This window comes from Chiloscyllium plagiosum, unplaced genomic scaffold (genome assembly GCF_037043375.1).
Source record: "Chiloscyllium plagiosum isolate Xiang-an unplaced genomic scaffold, Cpla_swu_hap1 HiC_scaffold_28, whole genome shotgun sequence".
In the NCBI taxonomy this organism is placed as follows: domain Eukaryota; kingdom Metazoa; phylum Chordata; class Chondrichthyes; order Orectolobiformes; family Hemiscylliidae; genus Chiloscyllium; species Chiloscyllium plagiosum.
In genome coordinates this window covers 51,561,861-51,576,938 of record NW_028270166.1, presented here as the reverse complement: position 1 = coordinate 51,576,938, position 15,078 = coordinate 51,561,861, and the positions used below count along the sequence as shown (strand labels likewise).

The window sequence follows — 15,078 nt, the reverse complement described above, 5'->3', positions numbered from 1 at the left end:
CCAACGTCCGAAGGAATTCAGTCCCAGGTAAGGTGCTTTGTATCTGCCTTGAACAGGCAGTAGAAATGTTTCTCTAACCCATTAACTTGAAAGCATGCTTCTATTTCTCCATTTCTACAGCCACATCTGGTACCTTCGCTCACAAGTGTATAGGTGAGGGACTGAACCAAGGACTGAGGTTGAAATAACTCCACAGACACTTGTATCCAATCACCAAGTGACCCTTCATTTACATAGGAGATGGAATAGGTGTTGAGGAGTGGTGAGGGCCTGACAATTATTAAAACAAAGGAGAGGAACCTCAGAACTAGCCTTCGAACCAGACTGCCTCAGCATGGTGGCCAAAGTTTGGTTTTCTAGAGACTCATTACTGTACAGGAAGGGACTATTCAACCCAGTAAGGTATCTCTGAGTCCAAAAGGGTATGCTACCTCTCCAAGTACGTGGACTCTGACTGACTAGCTCAGAGCCAATCCCTAGAGAAGGAAAATCCCTAAAACTCCTGTTTATATCTGTCAGCCAGGGCTCCCCGATTGGGGCTGTTACCTTGAGCTAATCAGGGAACTCATATTCATTGAGATCCACCTGCCTACCTCATTCCAATCATTACAGAGGTCCAGCTCTTGTACTTCCTCCCTAATTCCTGAACTGTGAAGGAAATCAACTCAATCCTTTCTATTATTTCCTATGTGTACTGTGACATTCACACACCCCCACCCCTACCCCCACCACCTCCTCAAAAATATTCTGTACTGTCTCCATGGAGACCTTAATGGTGCAATATACGAGGCAAGATTCACATTGACCATTACAAAAACATATGTCTACCTCCACAGTGCTTGAATCACTGTAAATCTTACATTACTACACTGGGCTGTGGCCATTGCAGCAGGGAATTATGTTTATAGATATGGATATGTTATTACTATGATTATTCACGGTGTCTGTATAGGATAACATTGCTCAATGATACTGTGAAGGGGGATTTGCTGTGTTTGTACATTAGTAATAGTGGCCTTGATTTTATGGTCAGTGGTGAAGGAACAGGATTTGTCATTATTTAACGTTGCCCATTGGGATGATTGGCATTTTGAGCAGCAACTGCTGGCATTTCTTTCTAGTAATTTGCTGCCTCATGAGGATCAGAGTTGTGTGGGAGCAAAGCAAAGGGGAGAGTGGCCCCTCAAACAATAAGCTCAAAGAATCCTTCCTGAGACAGATAAAGACCTAAAATATTGTGGCACCAGAGATAGTGACTGACAGCGAGCTCCAGAGGTCCCAGCACCTGACAGTTTTGCTGGGAATGGGAGAGGGTCATCATTTGCACACCTTTACAAAGGCATATGTTAAAATGCAGCTACATTCGGTCAGATCCAACTTTCGTGTCAGATGAATGGCTTATACCCAAAATGTCAACTCTCCCCTCCTCGGATGTTGCCTGACCTCCTGTGCTTTTCCAGCATCACACTTTTTGACTCTAACTTTCATGTTCAAAACATGACTTGAGATCATAGCTGGGGAATATTGAAAGCTTGATGAATTATTTGGATAGGCTCAGAGATACCGCATTGGGCTGAATTTTTCCCTCCTGTACTGTAATGAGTCTCGAGAAAGCCAGATTTCAGCCACCAAGCTGAGGCAGCCTAGTTAAAAGGCTAGTTTTGAGGCATTTCCTTTCAATTGTTCTAATAACTGTTAGGCCCTCACCACTCCTCAGCACTCCCTCCCATTTCCTATGGCCCTTTATATATCCCATGGTCTTTTCATAACCACTTACCCAGTAGCCACCATGTACACATTCCTGATGAAGGGCTCTTGCTCGAAACGTCGATTTTCCTGCTCCTCAGATGCTGCCTGACCTGCTGGGCTTTTCCAGCACCATTCTAATTTAAACTCTGGTTTCCAGCATCTGCAGTCCTCACTTCTGCCTACTATATACAGATCCCCCAGAGTAATGCGGGGATGAAAAATAAACTCATTTTGCTCTCATTTGTGCACACTTGATAATGAAAAAATCTCCCATTCACAAAATCTATCCAATCTCCTCAAATGGTTAATTTCCCATAAAAACAAGTGTCTTTCAGACCCGACATCAAAGACATCTAATCCTTTAATAGCCTCTTGTAGTCGTGTCAATCCGTGAACTTAGATCCATCGCTGAGATAATTGTATCTTTTGAAACTTAGCCAAGCATTCATAATGACATGATGATAGTCTTGGGGAAATGTGAACAAAGAGCTTGTCTGAAACTGAACATTCTCAGTGAAACTGTCAGGTGCTGGGACCTCTGTCAGATGCTGGTGGGTTTTTTTTAACCTACACCTGCTGATCCAGCAGACAGTCTTTCTTCTTAAATTTAAAGAATGGGGCATTTATAAATGTTCCAGATCTCGGCAGTTGTACAGAACTTCCTTGTGATGGCGAAGGAGAAGCTATGCTTGAGCTCCTGCTCTGAGGCTCGCCCACCTCCATCTTCTTTATTTTTTCTTTTGCTTCTATAGTTTCCTTCTCTTTTAAGGCTTTTACCGCATCCTCAAAACAGGGCCCTGTAGTACGGAGCATACAGCAGGAGACCACGGGCCTAGCTATTCAAGATGGCAGCACAGGCATGGTAGGCCCGTCTGCTTAAAGCCAGCCACGGCCTTTTCTTTTCTCTCTCTCCCTTTTCATCCTTTTTTCTTTTCTTCTTTCTTTCACCTTCTTGACATCGCAGGGAGGCTGCAAACGACATCGGTGATGACCTGACCAGGGATTCCTGGCTTCCCAGGCCTGATATGTAGACTCCTGGAATTGGTAGCAAGGCATGAAGGAGCAGGGACCCCTCGCAGCAGTAGGCCCAAAGAGGGGACCTTGCTGTTGTCCTGGAGCCATGTTTGGGAACCCGGCTGATGAAGATGAATTCTGTTTAAGTATTTCCTGTTCACCCTTTTGCACTTCAAAATGGTGCCCTATTGTGGCAACAAAACACTCTTCGCTGTATCTGCCTCGCTATATATGACAATAAATCATTTATTCATTCATTTACATCTACTCCATCAATTCATGATCCTAGAATTGAGGGTTAAGGCCAAATTTGGGTCAGTTTGAACTCAGTATTGAGTTCAAGTTGGCCACAGTGAGTTTAGAATTCCCTCTTGTGTGAATCACAACTTGGCAAAACCTGGATATAGCTGAAATCAGGTTAAGAGACCCACATCTAGGCTCGAACCACCCCGTTTTTAAAGATCTACTTAGAATTCCCAATGCTGTGAAAATCCAACCTATAATTCCTTAACCTCCTGAGAAAAGGTATCTCCAGCAATGATTAATCTCTGAAGTAATTGCAAAAATAAGTGCCTGAGAGGTTGTTTGACTGTCACTAATATAATCAAAAATTTTAAATGAATTAAAACAATTTATATCTGACTACGCCGATGTGTTTAGGAAGTAACTAATGGGTAAATGCAGGAATGTCTTGCCATTTGTATATTTGAATGTCAGTCTCTCAGTGAGGCTCCACTGTAGAAAAGCCTTTAGACAAAGTGGAGAAATCAGACATCTACTTTCAGATTCACCCATCTAACTCTGCAGGTGTACATTCCAGAGGTCACTGAACAATTTACTCCTTACTAAGTGTGAATGCTGGTAGTCTCATAATTATTTCTATCAAAAGATCCAGGCCACTGTATAATGATGTTAACACAGTGAGTGATTGGACCAGTGTGTGGGACAATACTGTGCCACAGGAAATGTGTGTGTACATTGTGTATTGGTGTTACTGTAAGCAATGGCTAAGAATATGAGACTATTATAACACAATGTTAGTACACAGTAGTATTGTAGCATGATGTTCCTACAGGATCCTACAGACCCAGTTTGACATAATATTTCAGCATGATTTTACCATTGGGAATCACTACGTGTGTGTTCATGATCAAACATTAAACACGGTGCCTCTGACAGTACAGCATTGAAAGTTTTGTTCTGACAGCAGTGAAGTTGGACATGAACCCAAAACCTTCTTGACCCAGTGAAAAGAATGTTACCAGCTGACCCACAGTTGGCGTGACATTGTGCTCTTCTGTTTATTAACTCACAGACAATTTTCACCATCTTTCTCAACTTGCTCTGCAGCCTTTCAACATTTCTGCGGCTATGGATAGAATAGCCAGTCATTTATAAGATACAATCTTTGCATGTAACAGGTCTGGCAAAGTGCATTAGCTCACATTTTCTATGTTTCTTTATCTAGTTATCTTAAAGTTGTTTACCATAAGCAATTGCGTGTGGTTACCTGACATTATATATGACATGATAGGATCATGTTACTGTAGGGAGGCACTATCTGTATACTGTAATCTATCATAATATTACTAAAGGTATTTGCTAACTACAATATATGCAATAACATTATAACAGTTAGTGTCTGTACGTAACAATATTGTGCCATTTAGTTACTATAGGAAGTCAACATCTGTATTTAATAACCTGTCGTGATACAGAGTTGCTGACTGTATATAACATTTTATAATGGAGTTACTATAGGGAGTTACCCGTGTATCATAACATTATATAATGTTACTATTGAATGCTGTTAATCTATAGTATATCATCACATTGCTATAAGGTGTCATTGTGTACGTTTATAGATAATGCTATGGTTCAATGCTAGTATGGGAAATTGCAGCATATGTTCTTGACAAAGGTGTGTCATGATGTCAGTATAAGCAATGAGCCCCTTCATCCTGTTATTTTAAACTGTTTGTGTCACCTGACAAGTTATTTGAGACTGAGCAATGGAGAAACTTCAAATTAATATCTTTACTGCTCACATTTCATTTCAGAAGTATCCCTGAGTGATGTCCTGTTTGAAATCCTCTGCCAAGTATCCAGATAGTTCTCAGTTCAGAAATACAGCTGTTCCAAGTCGGTAGCTTATTATTATCACTGCTTCATTGAAAATTCCCCAGTAACTTTAGTGTGGCAGATAGGATCTAACCTTGACTAACTGATACACTGCCCCAATTTTAATACCTGCGATTACCTAATGATAGATCAAAGATTCCTATGTCCAAAGGAGCCTTCTTTCTGATTTACTAATAAACCTCTTCTGAGCTATTGTTACACACCTATGGAGGAGGTTAGACTTGAACCTTGGCCTCTTGGCCCAGAGATAGGAACACAATAACTGTGCCAGAACAGCCTCTCATCTTAAGGAACCAAGCTCCTTCTTTCAATCAACCTGCTGAGGCACATTATAATTAGTTTAAACCCACTGTTCGGGTTGGGGGTTAGCATTGGTAGTCAAGGACAGTATTACAGGGGCAAAAAGGACATTTGACAATTCATCTACTAAGGTAGTATGGGCTGAGGTTAGAAACAGGAAAGGAGAGGTCGCCCTGTTGGGAGTTTTCTGTAGGCACCGAACAAGAGATGTAGAGGAAAGGATAGCAAAGATGATTCTGGATAAGCGTGAGAGTAACAGGGTAGTTGTTAAGGGGGACTTTAACTTTCCAAATATTAACTGGGAATACTATACTTCAAGTACTTTAGATGGGTCAGTTTTTGTCCAATGTATGCAGGAGGGTTTCCTGACACAGTACCGTAGACGGGCCAACAGGGGGAGAGGCCACATTGGATTTGGTACTGGTAATGAACCTGGCCAGGTGTTAGATTTGGAGGTAGGTGAGCACTTTGGTGATAGTGACCACAATTCGGTTATGTTTACTTTAGTGATGGAATGGGATAGGTATATGCCACAGGGCAAGAGTTATAGCTGGGGGAAAGGCAATTAAGGCGATTAGAAAAGATTTAGGATGCACAGGATGGGGAAGGAAACTGCAGGGGATGGGCACGATTGAAATGTGGAGCTTATTCAAAGAACAGCTACTGTGTGTCCTTGATAAGTATGTACCTGTCAGGCAGGGAGGAAGTTGTTGAGCAAGGGAGCCGTGGTTTATTAAGGAAGTTGAATCTCTTGTCAAGAGGAAGAATAAGGCTTATGTTAGGATGAGATGTCATGGCTCAGTTCGGACGCTTGAGAGTTACACGTTAGCCAGGAAAGACCCAAAGAGAGAGATAAGATGAGCCAGGAGGGACATGAGAAGTCATTGGCAGATAGGATCAAGGAAAATCCTAAAGCTTTCTATAGGTATATCAGGAATAAAAGAATGACTAGAGTAAAATTAGGGCCAATCAAGGATAGTAGTGGGAAATTGTGTGAAGTCTGAGGAGATAGGGGAAGCACTAAATGAATATTTTTCCTCAGTATTCAGATTAGTAAAAGACAGTGTTGTCAAGGAGAATACTGAGATAGAGACTACTAGACTAGATGGGATTGAGGTTCACAAGGAGGCGTTGTTAGCAATATCTGAAAAGTGTAAAAATAGTTAAGTCCCCTGGGCTGGATGGGATTTATTCTCAGATTTTCTAGGAAGCTAGAGAGGAGATTGCAGAGCCTTTGGCTTTGATCTTTATGTCATAATTGTCTACAGAAATAGTGCCAGAAGATGGGAGGACAACAAATATTGCCCCCTGTTCAAGAAGGGGAGTAGAGACAACCCTGGTAATTATAGAGCAGTGAGCCTGACTTCGGTTGTGGGTAAAATGTTGGAAATGGCTATGAGAGATTGGATTTAGAATCATCTAGAAAGGAATAAGTTGATTAGGGATAGTCAACACAATTTTGTGAAGGGCAGGTCGTGCCTTTCAAACCTCATTGAGCTCTTTGAGAAGGTAACCAAATGGGTGGATGAGGGTAAAGCAGTTGATGTGGTGTATATGGATTTCATAAGGCATTTGATAAGGTTCCCCATGGTAGGCTATTGCACAAAATACGGAGGGATGGTATTTTGGATCAGAAATTGGCTAACTGAAAGAAGACAGAGGGTGGTGATTGATAGGAAATATTCATCCTGGAGTTCAGATGCTAGTGGTGTACCACAAGGATCTGTTTTGGGTCCACTGCTGTTTGTCATTTTTATAAATGACCTAGATGAAGACGTAGATGGATGGGTTAGTAAATTTGTGGATGACACTAAGGTCGGTAGAGTTGTGGATAGTGCCGAAGGATGTTGTAGGTTACCACGGGATACAGGTAAGCTGCAGAGCTGGGCTGAGAGGTGGCAAATGGAGTTTAATGCGGAAAAGTGTGAGGTGATTCACTTTGGAAAGAGTAACAGGAATACAGAGTGCTGGGCTAATGGTAAGATTCTTGGTAGTAGAGATGAGCAGAGAGATCTTGGTGTCTATGTACTTAGATCCCTGAAAGTTTCCACCTAGGTTGATAGGGTTGTTAAGAGGTCATACGGTGTGCTAGCTTTTATTAGTAGAGAGATTGAGTTTCGGAACTATGAGGTCTTGCTGAGGCTGCACTGGAGTATTGCGTACAGTTCTGGTCACCACATTATAGGAAGGATGTGGAAGTTTTCGAAAGGGTTCCGAGGAGATTTGCTAGGATGTTGCCTAGTATGGAGGGATAGTGTTATGAGGAAAGGCTGAGGGACTTGAGGCTGTTTTCTGTAGAGAGAAGAAGGTCAAAAGGTGACTTAATTGTGGCATATAAGATAATCCGAGGGTTAGATAGGGTGGACAGTGAGAGCCTTTTTCCTCAGTTGGTGATGGCTAGCATGAGGGGATATAGCTTTAAATTGAGGGTTGACAGATATAAGACAGATATCAGAGGTTGATTCTTTACTCAGAGTGTGGAACACACTCCTGCAGCAGTTGTAGACTCACCAACTTGAAGAGCATTTAAATGGTCATTGGATAGGCATGTGGATGAGAGTGGAATATTGTTGGTCAGATGAGCTTCAAATTGGTTTCACAGGTCGGCATAACATCAAGGGCTGAAGGGCATGTACTGCACTGTAATGTTCTGTGTTCTATAACACATCCCCAGGGCAATTAAGACTTGAACCCTTGGGCCAGAGGTAGAGGATACTACCCTTACACCAAAAGAGACTATTTTCTAAAGGAATTCACCAGTGCAACTTATAAAGAGACAGGCATTGAAAAAAGAAGCACCAAAGTTTTACAACTTTAGAATTTTTTTTGTAGAATCCCTACAGTGTGGAAATAGGCTCTTCGGCCCAGCAAGTCCACACCGATCCTCCGGAGGATAACCCACACAGACCAATTCCCCCATTGTATATTTAACCCTGACCAATGCACTATTCCTACACATTCCTGAATGCTATGGGCAATTTAGCATGGCCAATCCACCTGACATGCAAACCTTTGGATTATTGGAGGAAACCAGAGCACCCGTAGGAAAACCACACGGACACGGGGAGAATGTGCAAACTCCACATAGACAGTTGCCCGAGGTTGGAATTGAACCCAGGTCTCTGGTGCTGTGAGGCAGCAGTGCTAACCACTGAGCCACTGTGCTGTATTGAGTCTCTAGATTCTGGAGAGGCAGAAAATTAGCAAGATTACTTCTCTGTTCAAGAAGGGACTAGATACAGAAAAAAATAAACTCGTTAGTTTGACATGGGTCTTAGGAGACATGTCCCAATCAATCACTAAGCAGGTTATTTCAAATAGAAGATTGGCTGGCTGACAGAAAACAGGCAATATCTCATAAATGGTCCAACGCCTGATTGGCAAGGGTCTGTGCCAGGGCCTCAACTTCTTCCAGTTTATTGTATAGGAGAAGCAAATGCATGGGGGTGAAATCTGCAGGTGACCCAAAGATGGTTAGGAAAGTATGAAGAGGATAGAAGAAGGTTGCAGACGGATACAGGTAGATTGAGTGAGTGGGAAGAAGAGCCTGGCAGATGGAGTAAATTGTGGGAAAAAGACAGGTTGTTCGCTTTTACTGGAAGATTATAAAAAAAACAGTTTTACTTAAACAGATAATAACTGCATCAAACGCAAAGATCGAAGTGTTTGAGTGCATGAAGATGCAACAAGTAATTAAGCAAGCTAAAATAATGCTATCCTTATCGAGGAATTGAACATAAAAACAAGGATATTATTCTTCATTTATATAGGGCATTAGTGAGACTGCATCTTGAATACTGTGTGTAGTTTTGGTCTCCTTAAGGTTTAAATGCGTTTGGAGGTGATTGAAAGGGGATTTACTAGATTGGTATCTGACATCAGTGGACAGCTTGAATAGATTGGGCTAGTTGCACTGGAGTTTATTAGAGTAAGGGATGCCTTGACTGAAGAATGTAGAGTATTGAATGGTCTTCACAATGGGAATGTGGGAAAGTTATTTTCCTTTGTTGATGAGACCAGAATTAGGAACAACCATATAGAGATTTAGGAGTAACCCTTTTACAACAGAGATGAGGATTTCTTTTCTTTCTCAGAGGGCTGTAAGACCTTGGAACTCATTGCCCCAGAGGGTAATGGATTAAACACCTTTATGGCAGAAGAAATCAGTAAGTAGGTGGGAATATGGAATTCAAATGCAATCAGCAAAGATCCTGCTAAATGGCAGAGTAGGCTCGACAGGCCAAGTTGTCTAATCCATTTTTTGATGCTATATCTATTATTAAAGAGAGGGGATTGCATAGATGTAAGGTCTTTGGAGGAATTAGGGCCATGCAAGAGGCTGGAAGAGTTCACAACATTAGAATGTGTTGAAGATTTGAAGGGAATGTAGCCCATGAAGATCCATGAATACTGGGAGATGGGTGAGTGGTGGAACTTACTGTGAGACAGGAGTCTTCAACTGGAGGAAGACCTGGCTCAATCCATTGGCTTTGAATTGAACAGGAATTCTGACAGAGATGCTGCGCAGGTAGAGCTGAGTCCATGTGAAAATTGATGTGAAGATGATTTGAAAAACAATGTTATTGTGACTGGCATTTTGACTGCAGTTCATTAGAATCAGCAGTAGAATATAGAACATAGAAAAATACAGCGCAGTACAGGCCCTTTGGCCCTCGATGTTGCGCCAATCCAAGCCCACCTAACCTACACTAGCCCACTATCCTCCATATGCCTATCCAATACCCGTTTAAATGCCCATAAAGAGGGAGAGTCCACCACTGCTACTGGCAGGGCATTCCATGAACTCACGACTCGCTGAGTAAAGAACCTACCCCTAACATCTGTCCTATACCTACCACCCCTTAATTTAAAGCTATGCCCCCTTGTAATAGCTGACTCCATACGTGGAAAAAGGTTCTCATGGTCAACCCTATCTAAACCCCTAATCATCTTGTACACCTCTATCAAGTCACCCCTAAATCTTCTTTTCTCCAATGAAAACAGCCCCAAGTGCCTCAGCCTTTCCTCATATCCTGGCAACATCCTGGTAAACCTCCTCTGCACCCATTCCAGTGCCTCCACATCCTTCCTATAGTATGGCGACCAAAACTGCACACAATACTCCAGATGTGGCCGCACCAGAGTCTTATACAACTGCAACATGACCTCAGGACTCCGGAACTCAATTCCTCTACCAATAAAAGCCAGTACGCCATATGCCTTCTTCACCGCACTATTTACCTGGGTGGCAACTTTCAGAGAGTGTCAAAATATAGCCTACTCTTCAAACACTAAAACGTGCAGAAGAAATATCTATTGAAATTCTGACCCTTCTGACCAATAATGATGTGCAAACCAATCTCTTGTGATACTCTGTATCTTGGGGATGAGTGTGTGCAGCAGGGTTTGATGGCTGGAAATAAATGGATGAAGTTGTGAAGATGTAATACAATCCCCACTTTAAATGTTGTACACCGTGTCCTTGTTTCTGTCTGATACTTTGATATGCGTTATGGTTACCTTTAAATGACAAAAAGCTTGGCATTTGAGGAAGCACAAAAAATTTGAAAGACAAGAGGGACGAGAATATCGACACTGATTGTTGGGTGTAATTGCAGCATGGCATGTTCACAAGGGCAGTCTCCTTGGCAATTACAAATTAGAAATTGAGGCAGAAGTATGACAAAAAAATGAAATGGCCAAGTAAAATGCAGACAGAAAATTGCACAGGTGCAAAGGTTTTATTTCATCATAGATAATAAGAAGTTTCCTAATTTTCTACTGGGAACTTTCTCAGTATAGAATGGGGTTTAAAATCTGCAGGCACACTTTCAAATTTAGAAATTGGAACCGCACTCAAATTGAAAGCTGATGTATCAAACGAGGCAGATGTGGAGGTCAGACAGCACCATGTCCTGTTACTATGAATCCACCTGATTTTCATTTCTTTCCTATCACAGTCCAAGGCTCTGCGGGAACGATGGCTGCTGGAGGGAACTCCGTCATCGGTGGCAGAGGAAGACGAGGGGATGAAGAAACAGCTCCAGGAGGACAATGACAAAACTAAACAGATGGAGGAAACCATCCAGAGGTAACTGGCAGGCAGTCTTATCATTAATTCTTATGTAAGAGAGATAAGGCTGAAAAGACCAAGTTACCGCTATCCTATAATTAGTACCAAGTGGAATGCTTTATCTAAAATAGGGTCTTCTGCTCCTTCAGTGACAGTGCTCAGAGGAGGTTCATGAAAATGGTCCCAGGAATGAAAAGCTAATGAACATTTGAGAACTCTGGGTCTAATCTCAATGGAGTTTAGAAGGATGAGAGAGGGATATAATTGAAACTTACAGAATACTGAATGGCCTGGACAGAACGGACGTTGGGAAGATGTTTCCATGGTAGGAGAGACTAGGACCAAGGGCACAGAATGGAGATAAGGAGAAACCTCTTCAGCCAGAGAGTAATTAATCTATGGAATTCACTGCCACAGAAGGCTGTGAAGGGAAGGTCATTGAATATATTTATGGCTGATCTAGGGGATCAAGAGTTATGTGTAGAAAGCAGGAGAATGGAGTTGAGAAAGTTTTAGCAATGATTGAATGGCAGAGCAGACTCGATGGGCTGAATGGCCTAATTTCTGCTCCTGTGTCTTATGGTCTTATGGTACAACACACGATGCCATCTTAGGTACAAATCCTAGATACAAAAAAAAGAGAAAATAAAGAAACAAAAGTTACGCTACGCTCTAGATATACATCACATAGGTTAGGAAAATTAGAAATAAAGCTAAAAAGATGGACATGTGGTCCTTTGATGTGGTCAGAACCAGATTCTTTAATTCCCTCAACCATGATGGGCCTGTTTCTGTATCAGGAGTGAATGTTTGAAGAATCATTTATCATTAATCACAACTGGTACTGTCTCCTGGTGTCCTCTTAGTTGCCTTGGGTTTTGATGTCTCTCAAGAGATTACATGGCAATGGAGGGATGGAGATGCAGTGTAGGAAACCATCTGAGAGATACAGCTTGCTGATTCACCCATCTATAACAGCACTTAAGATAACTGGCTGGTTAGTCCATTTCAAAGATCCTGATGAAAGCGTTATGCTGCAAGCTTTGACACTCTTTCTCCTCAGATGCTGCCTGACCTGCTGTGCTTTTCCAGCACCAGACTTAATTGACTCTGACTCTCCAACATCTACAGTCCTCACTATCTCTTACTTCATACTACTTTGAGTATGGGTCATGTTCAGTCAGACCAGGTAACGTTGGCAGATTCTTTTTCTCATGCTGGCTGGGCCAATATTTATTGGCAAGATAGCAGTTAAGAGCCAACCATATTGCTGGAGTCACATGGATGCCAGACCACGTAAGGATGGCAGGTTGGCATCAGAGAAGCTTTTTAATATTGAATTCAGATTTTGCCATCTGCTATGATGGGATTTGAACTGTTGTGCCCAGATATTATTCTGAGGTTCTGGATTACTTACCCAATGACATTACTACCATCTCCTCAGTGTTGATTTACAGCCTCTGACTAACACAGAAAAGTGCAGGTTGGAGTAAATTGCACAAGAATTGAGACACATGGCTCACACATACTTGTAACCATGACTAGTAAGGTGGCACTGAACAACAGGGAGCCCTGCATGAGCTGTCAACTCCTGCTGATCCAGTCAGATGTTTTAACTCATTACGTAGCCATGCTCTATCAGCAACCTATGGACTCATCTCAAATCTCCTGCAGTAGTAACACAAATGCTTCTGGAACGCTCAGACATAACACAAAACCAGTCATTTACAGAGATCCTATCACATGCCGAAATTTCTAAATGTGGAAGAATATTGGTCAAATCTTTTTCCAGTCGGGAAAGGAAAGGACAGAGCATGACTGTTGCGTTGTGGCAAATCTAAGCAAGGTTTAAACATTGAACCACTTTTTTTCAAACTTGGGCCTGCAAACATACAGGAGTTGATTTACAGGTTTAGAAATAGGAAGTATGGGAAATATGCAGAAGGCCTGTCATCCTGAAAGTCCTCAGCTGCCTAGGCCTCAGGCTCTCCCCACAGTCCAAAAGGGAAAACTAGCAAATAAGACAATCCGGTCCAACTTGTTTTGAATATTTCAGAATGGACATCCAGTACATTCATTTCCAAATGTCATTATTTTTTCACTAGCTTGTCCCTCTGGGTGCCCATTGCTTCACCATGTTTAGTGCACCTTTAGAACTCTTCTTAATACACATCCTTTTCGATCAAGTCCTCTACATCTTGCACATCATTCCTGATCTCGCCAACTTGTTCTGGCTTCCACTTTATCCTCACGAAGCCCCTCAACTCACTTTGCAACTTCTAAGTTTGGACTGGAGTTTATGAAGTTGAAAGTTAACCACCAGTGCACCACTGAGAGCAGGTCGGGAGACAAGTATGTCGTTGAGTCATTCATGAAAAACAATGTGTCCATTTTCTCATGTTTGTTCCTTAGTGAAAGAAATATTGGTGAAAATTATTTCTGACAAGCAGTCTGTGATTGGGAGGCGGGGTGATGGCGGGGCCGGGGGTTGGGGGGAGGTGGGAGGCATTGGCGACAGAAGATCACATGACAAATTCTGCAGGAATATGGCCAACAAGAGTTAGCAACTCTGGTCAGAAGCACTGGGTAAGTGGCATCTATTCATTTGTTGTTGAAATAGGATTCAGATTTATGTTCCAAATGGAATTCCTTCAGTCTTTAATAGTGGGAACCAAGGAAAGACAGGAGATAAGATAGAAGGATTTCACACCTCACTCATTAGTGGTCCATTAAATATTATCTAGGTGTGCTTCAATTGTTGTAAATAGTTGTATTGAGTGCATTAAAAGGTGCTAATTTAAGACTAAGATGAGGAAGAATTTCTTCTTTCAGAGGGTTAGAACAAAGATAGAACATAGAACAATACAGCACAGAACAGGCCCTTCGGCCCACGATGTTGGGCCGAACATTTGTCCTAGCTTAAGCACCTATCCATGTACCTATCCAATTGCCACTTAAAAGTCACCAATGATTCTGACTCTGCCACTCCCACTGGCAGCGCATTCCATGCCCCCACCACTCTCTGGGTAAAGAACCTACCCCTGACATCCCCCCTATACCTTCCACCCTTCACCTTAAATTTATGTCTTTGGAACTCCTTGCCCCAGACAGCTGTGGGACAGGGCTAGTCCTCCTGTATATTTAAGACTGAGATGGATGGATTCTTGATCAGTCTGGGAATCAACCAATATAGGGAAAGGGCAGGAAAGTGGACATGACACATATCAGATCAGGCATTATCCTTTTGAATGGTGGAGCAGGCTGAATGGGCGGAACAGCCTACTCCTGTTCCTATTTCTCACCGTCTATTAATGACACAACATTAATTTCAAGATCCTATAATGGTCTCTCAGAAATGGTCATTTTTAATTTGTTATCTTCTTTCCTCAATTATACAAGATTTAATACTTCTGTGGAGAAACCTTATTTCCTTTAATGAACAGGTACACTCTTTCTGAATATTTCTGTTCGATATTTCAAAATGATTTCAGAGGTATTTGAGAGCTCTTTGCAAACAGTCAGAAGCAGCCTTGGTGAACTGTCTAACATTAGATTCGCGAGAATGCATTTTATATCTGTACTCATGAGCCATCTCGATCTTTCATTGGGAATCAGTTATTATCTGCAATAACCTCTGAACTATGCACTGCAAAGATGGGCTAGAAGGGACAGGACTAGGAGATTGGGAAGGGTAGGATGTAAGATAGATTTGTTCTCCTCGGCTGCTGCGTTTCAGCTGGTGAAAGAGATTTCCCTGTCCACAGCCGTGAGATGCTGGAAGGGAGACAGATAGGGTTACA

General features: G+C 42.1%; 1 protein-coding gene across 4 annotated transcripts in view; it reads left to right on the top strand.

The window, feature by feature from the left end:
- Positions 1–15,078, top strand: part of palm1a (paralemmin 1a) — a 304,566-nt gene that overhangs the window by 223,499 nt on the left and 65,989 nt on the right. For all 4 annotated transcript variants that reach the window (XM_087976206.1, XM_087976207.1, XM_043683614.2 and 1 more), the window contains exon 4: positions 11,166–11,296. In XM_087976206.1, coding sequence (XP_087832332.1) covers positions 11,166–11,296 — 131 coding nt within the window. The remainder of the gene's footprint in view (positions 1–11,165; positions 11,297–15,078) is intronic.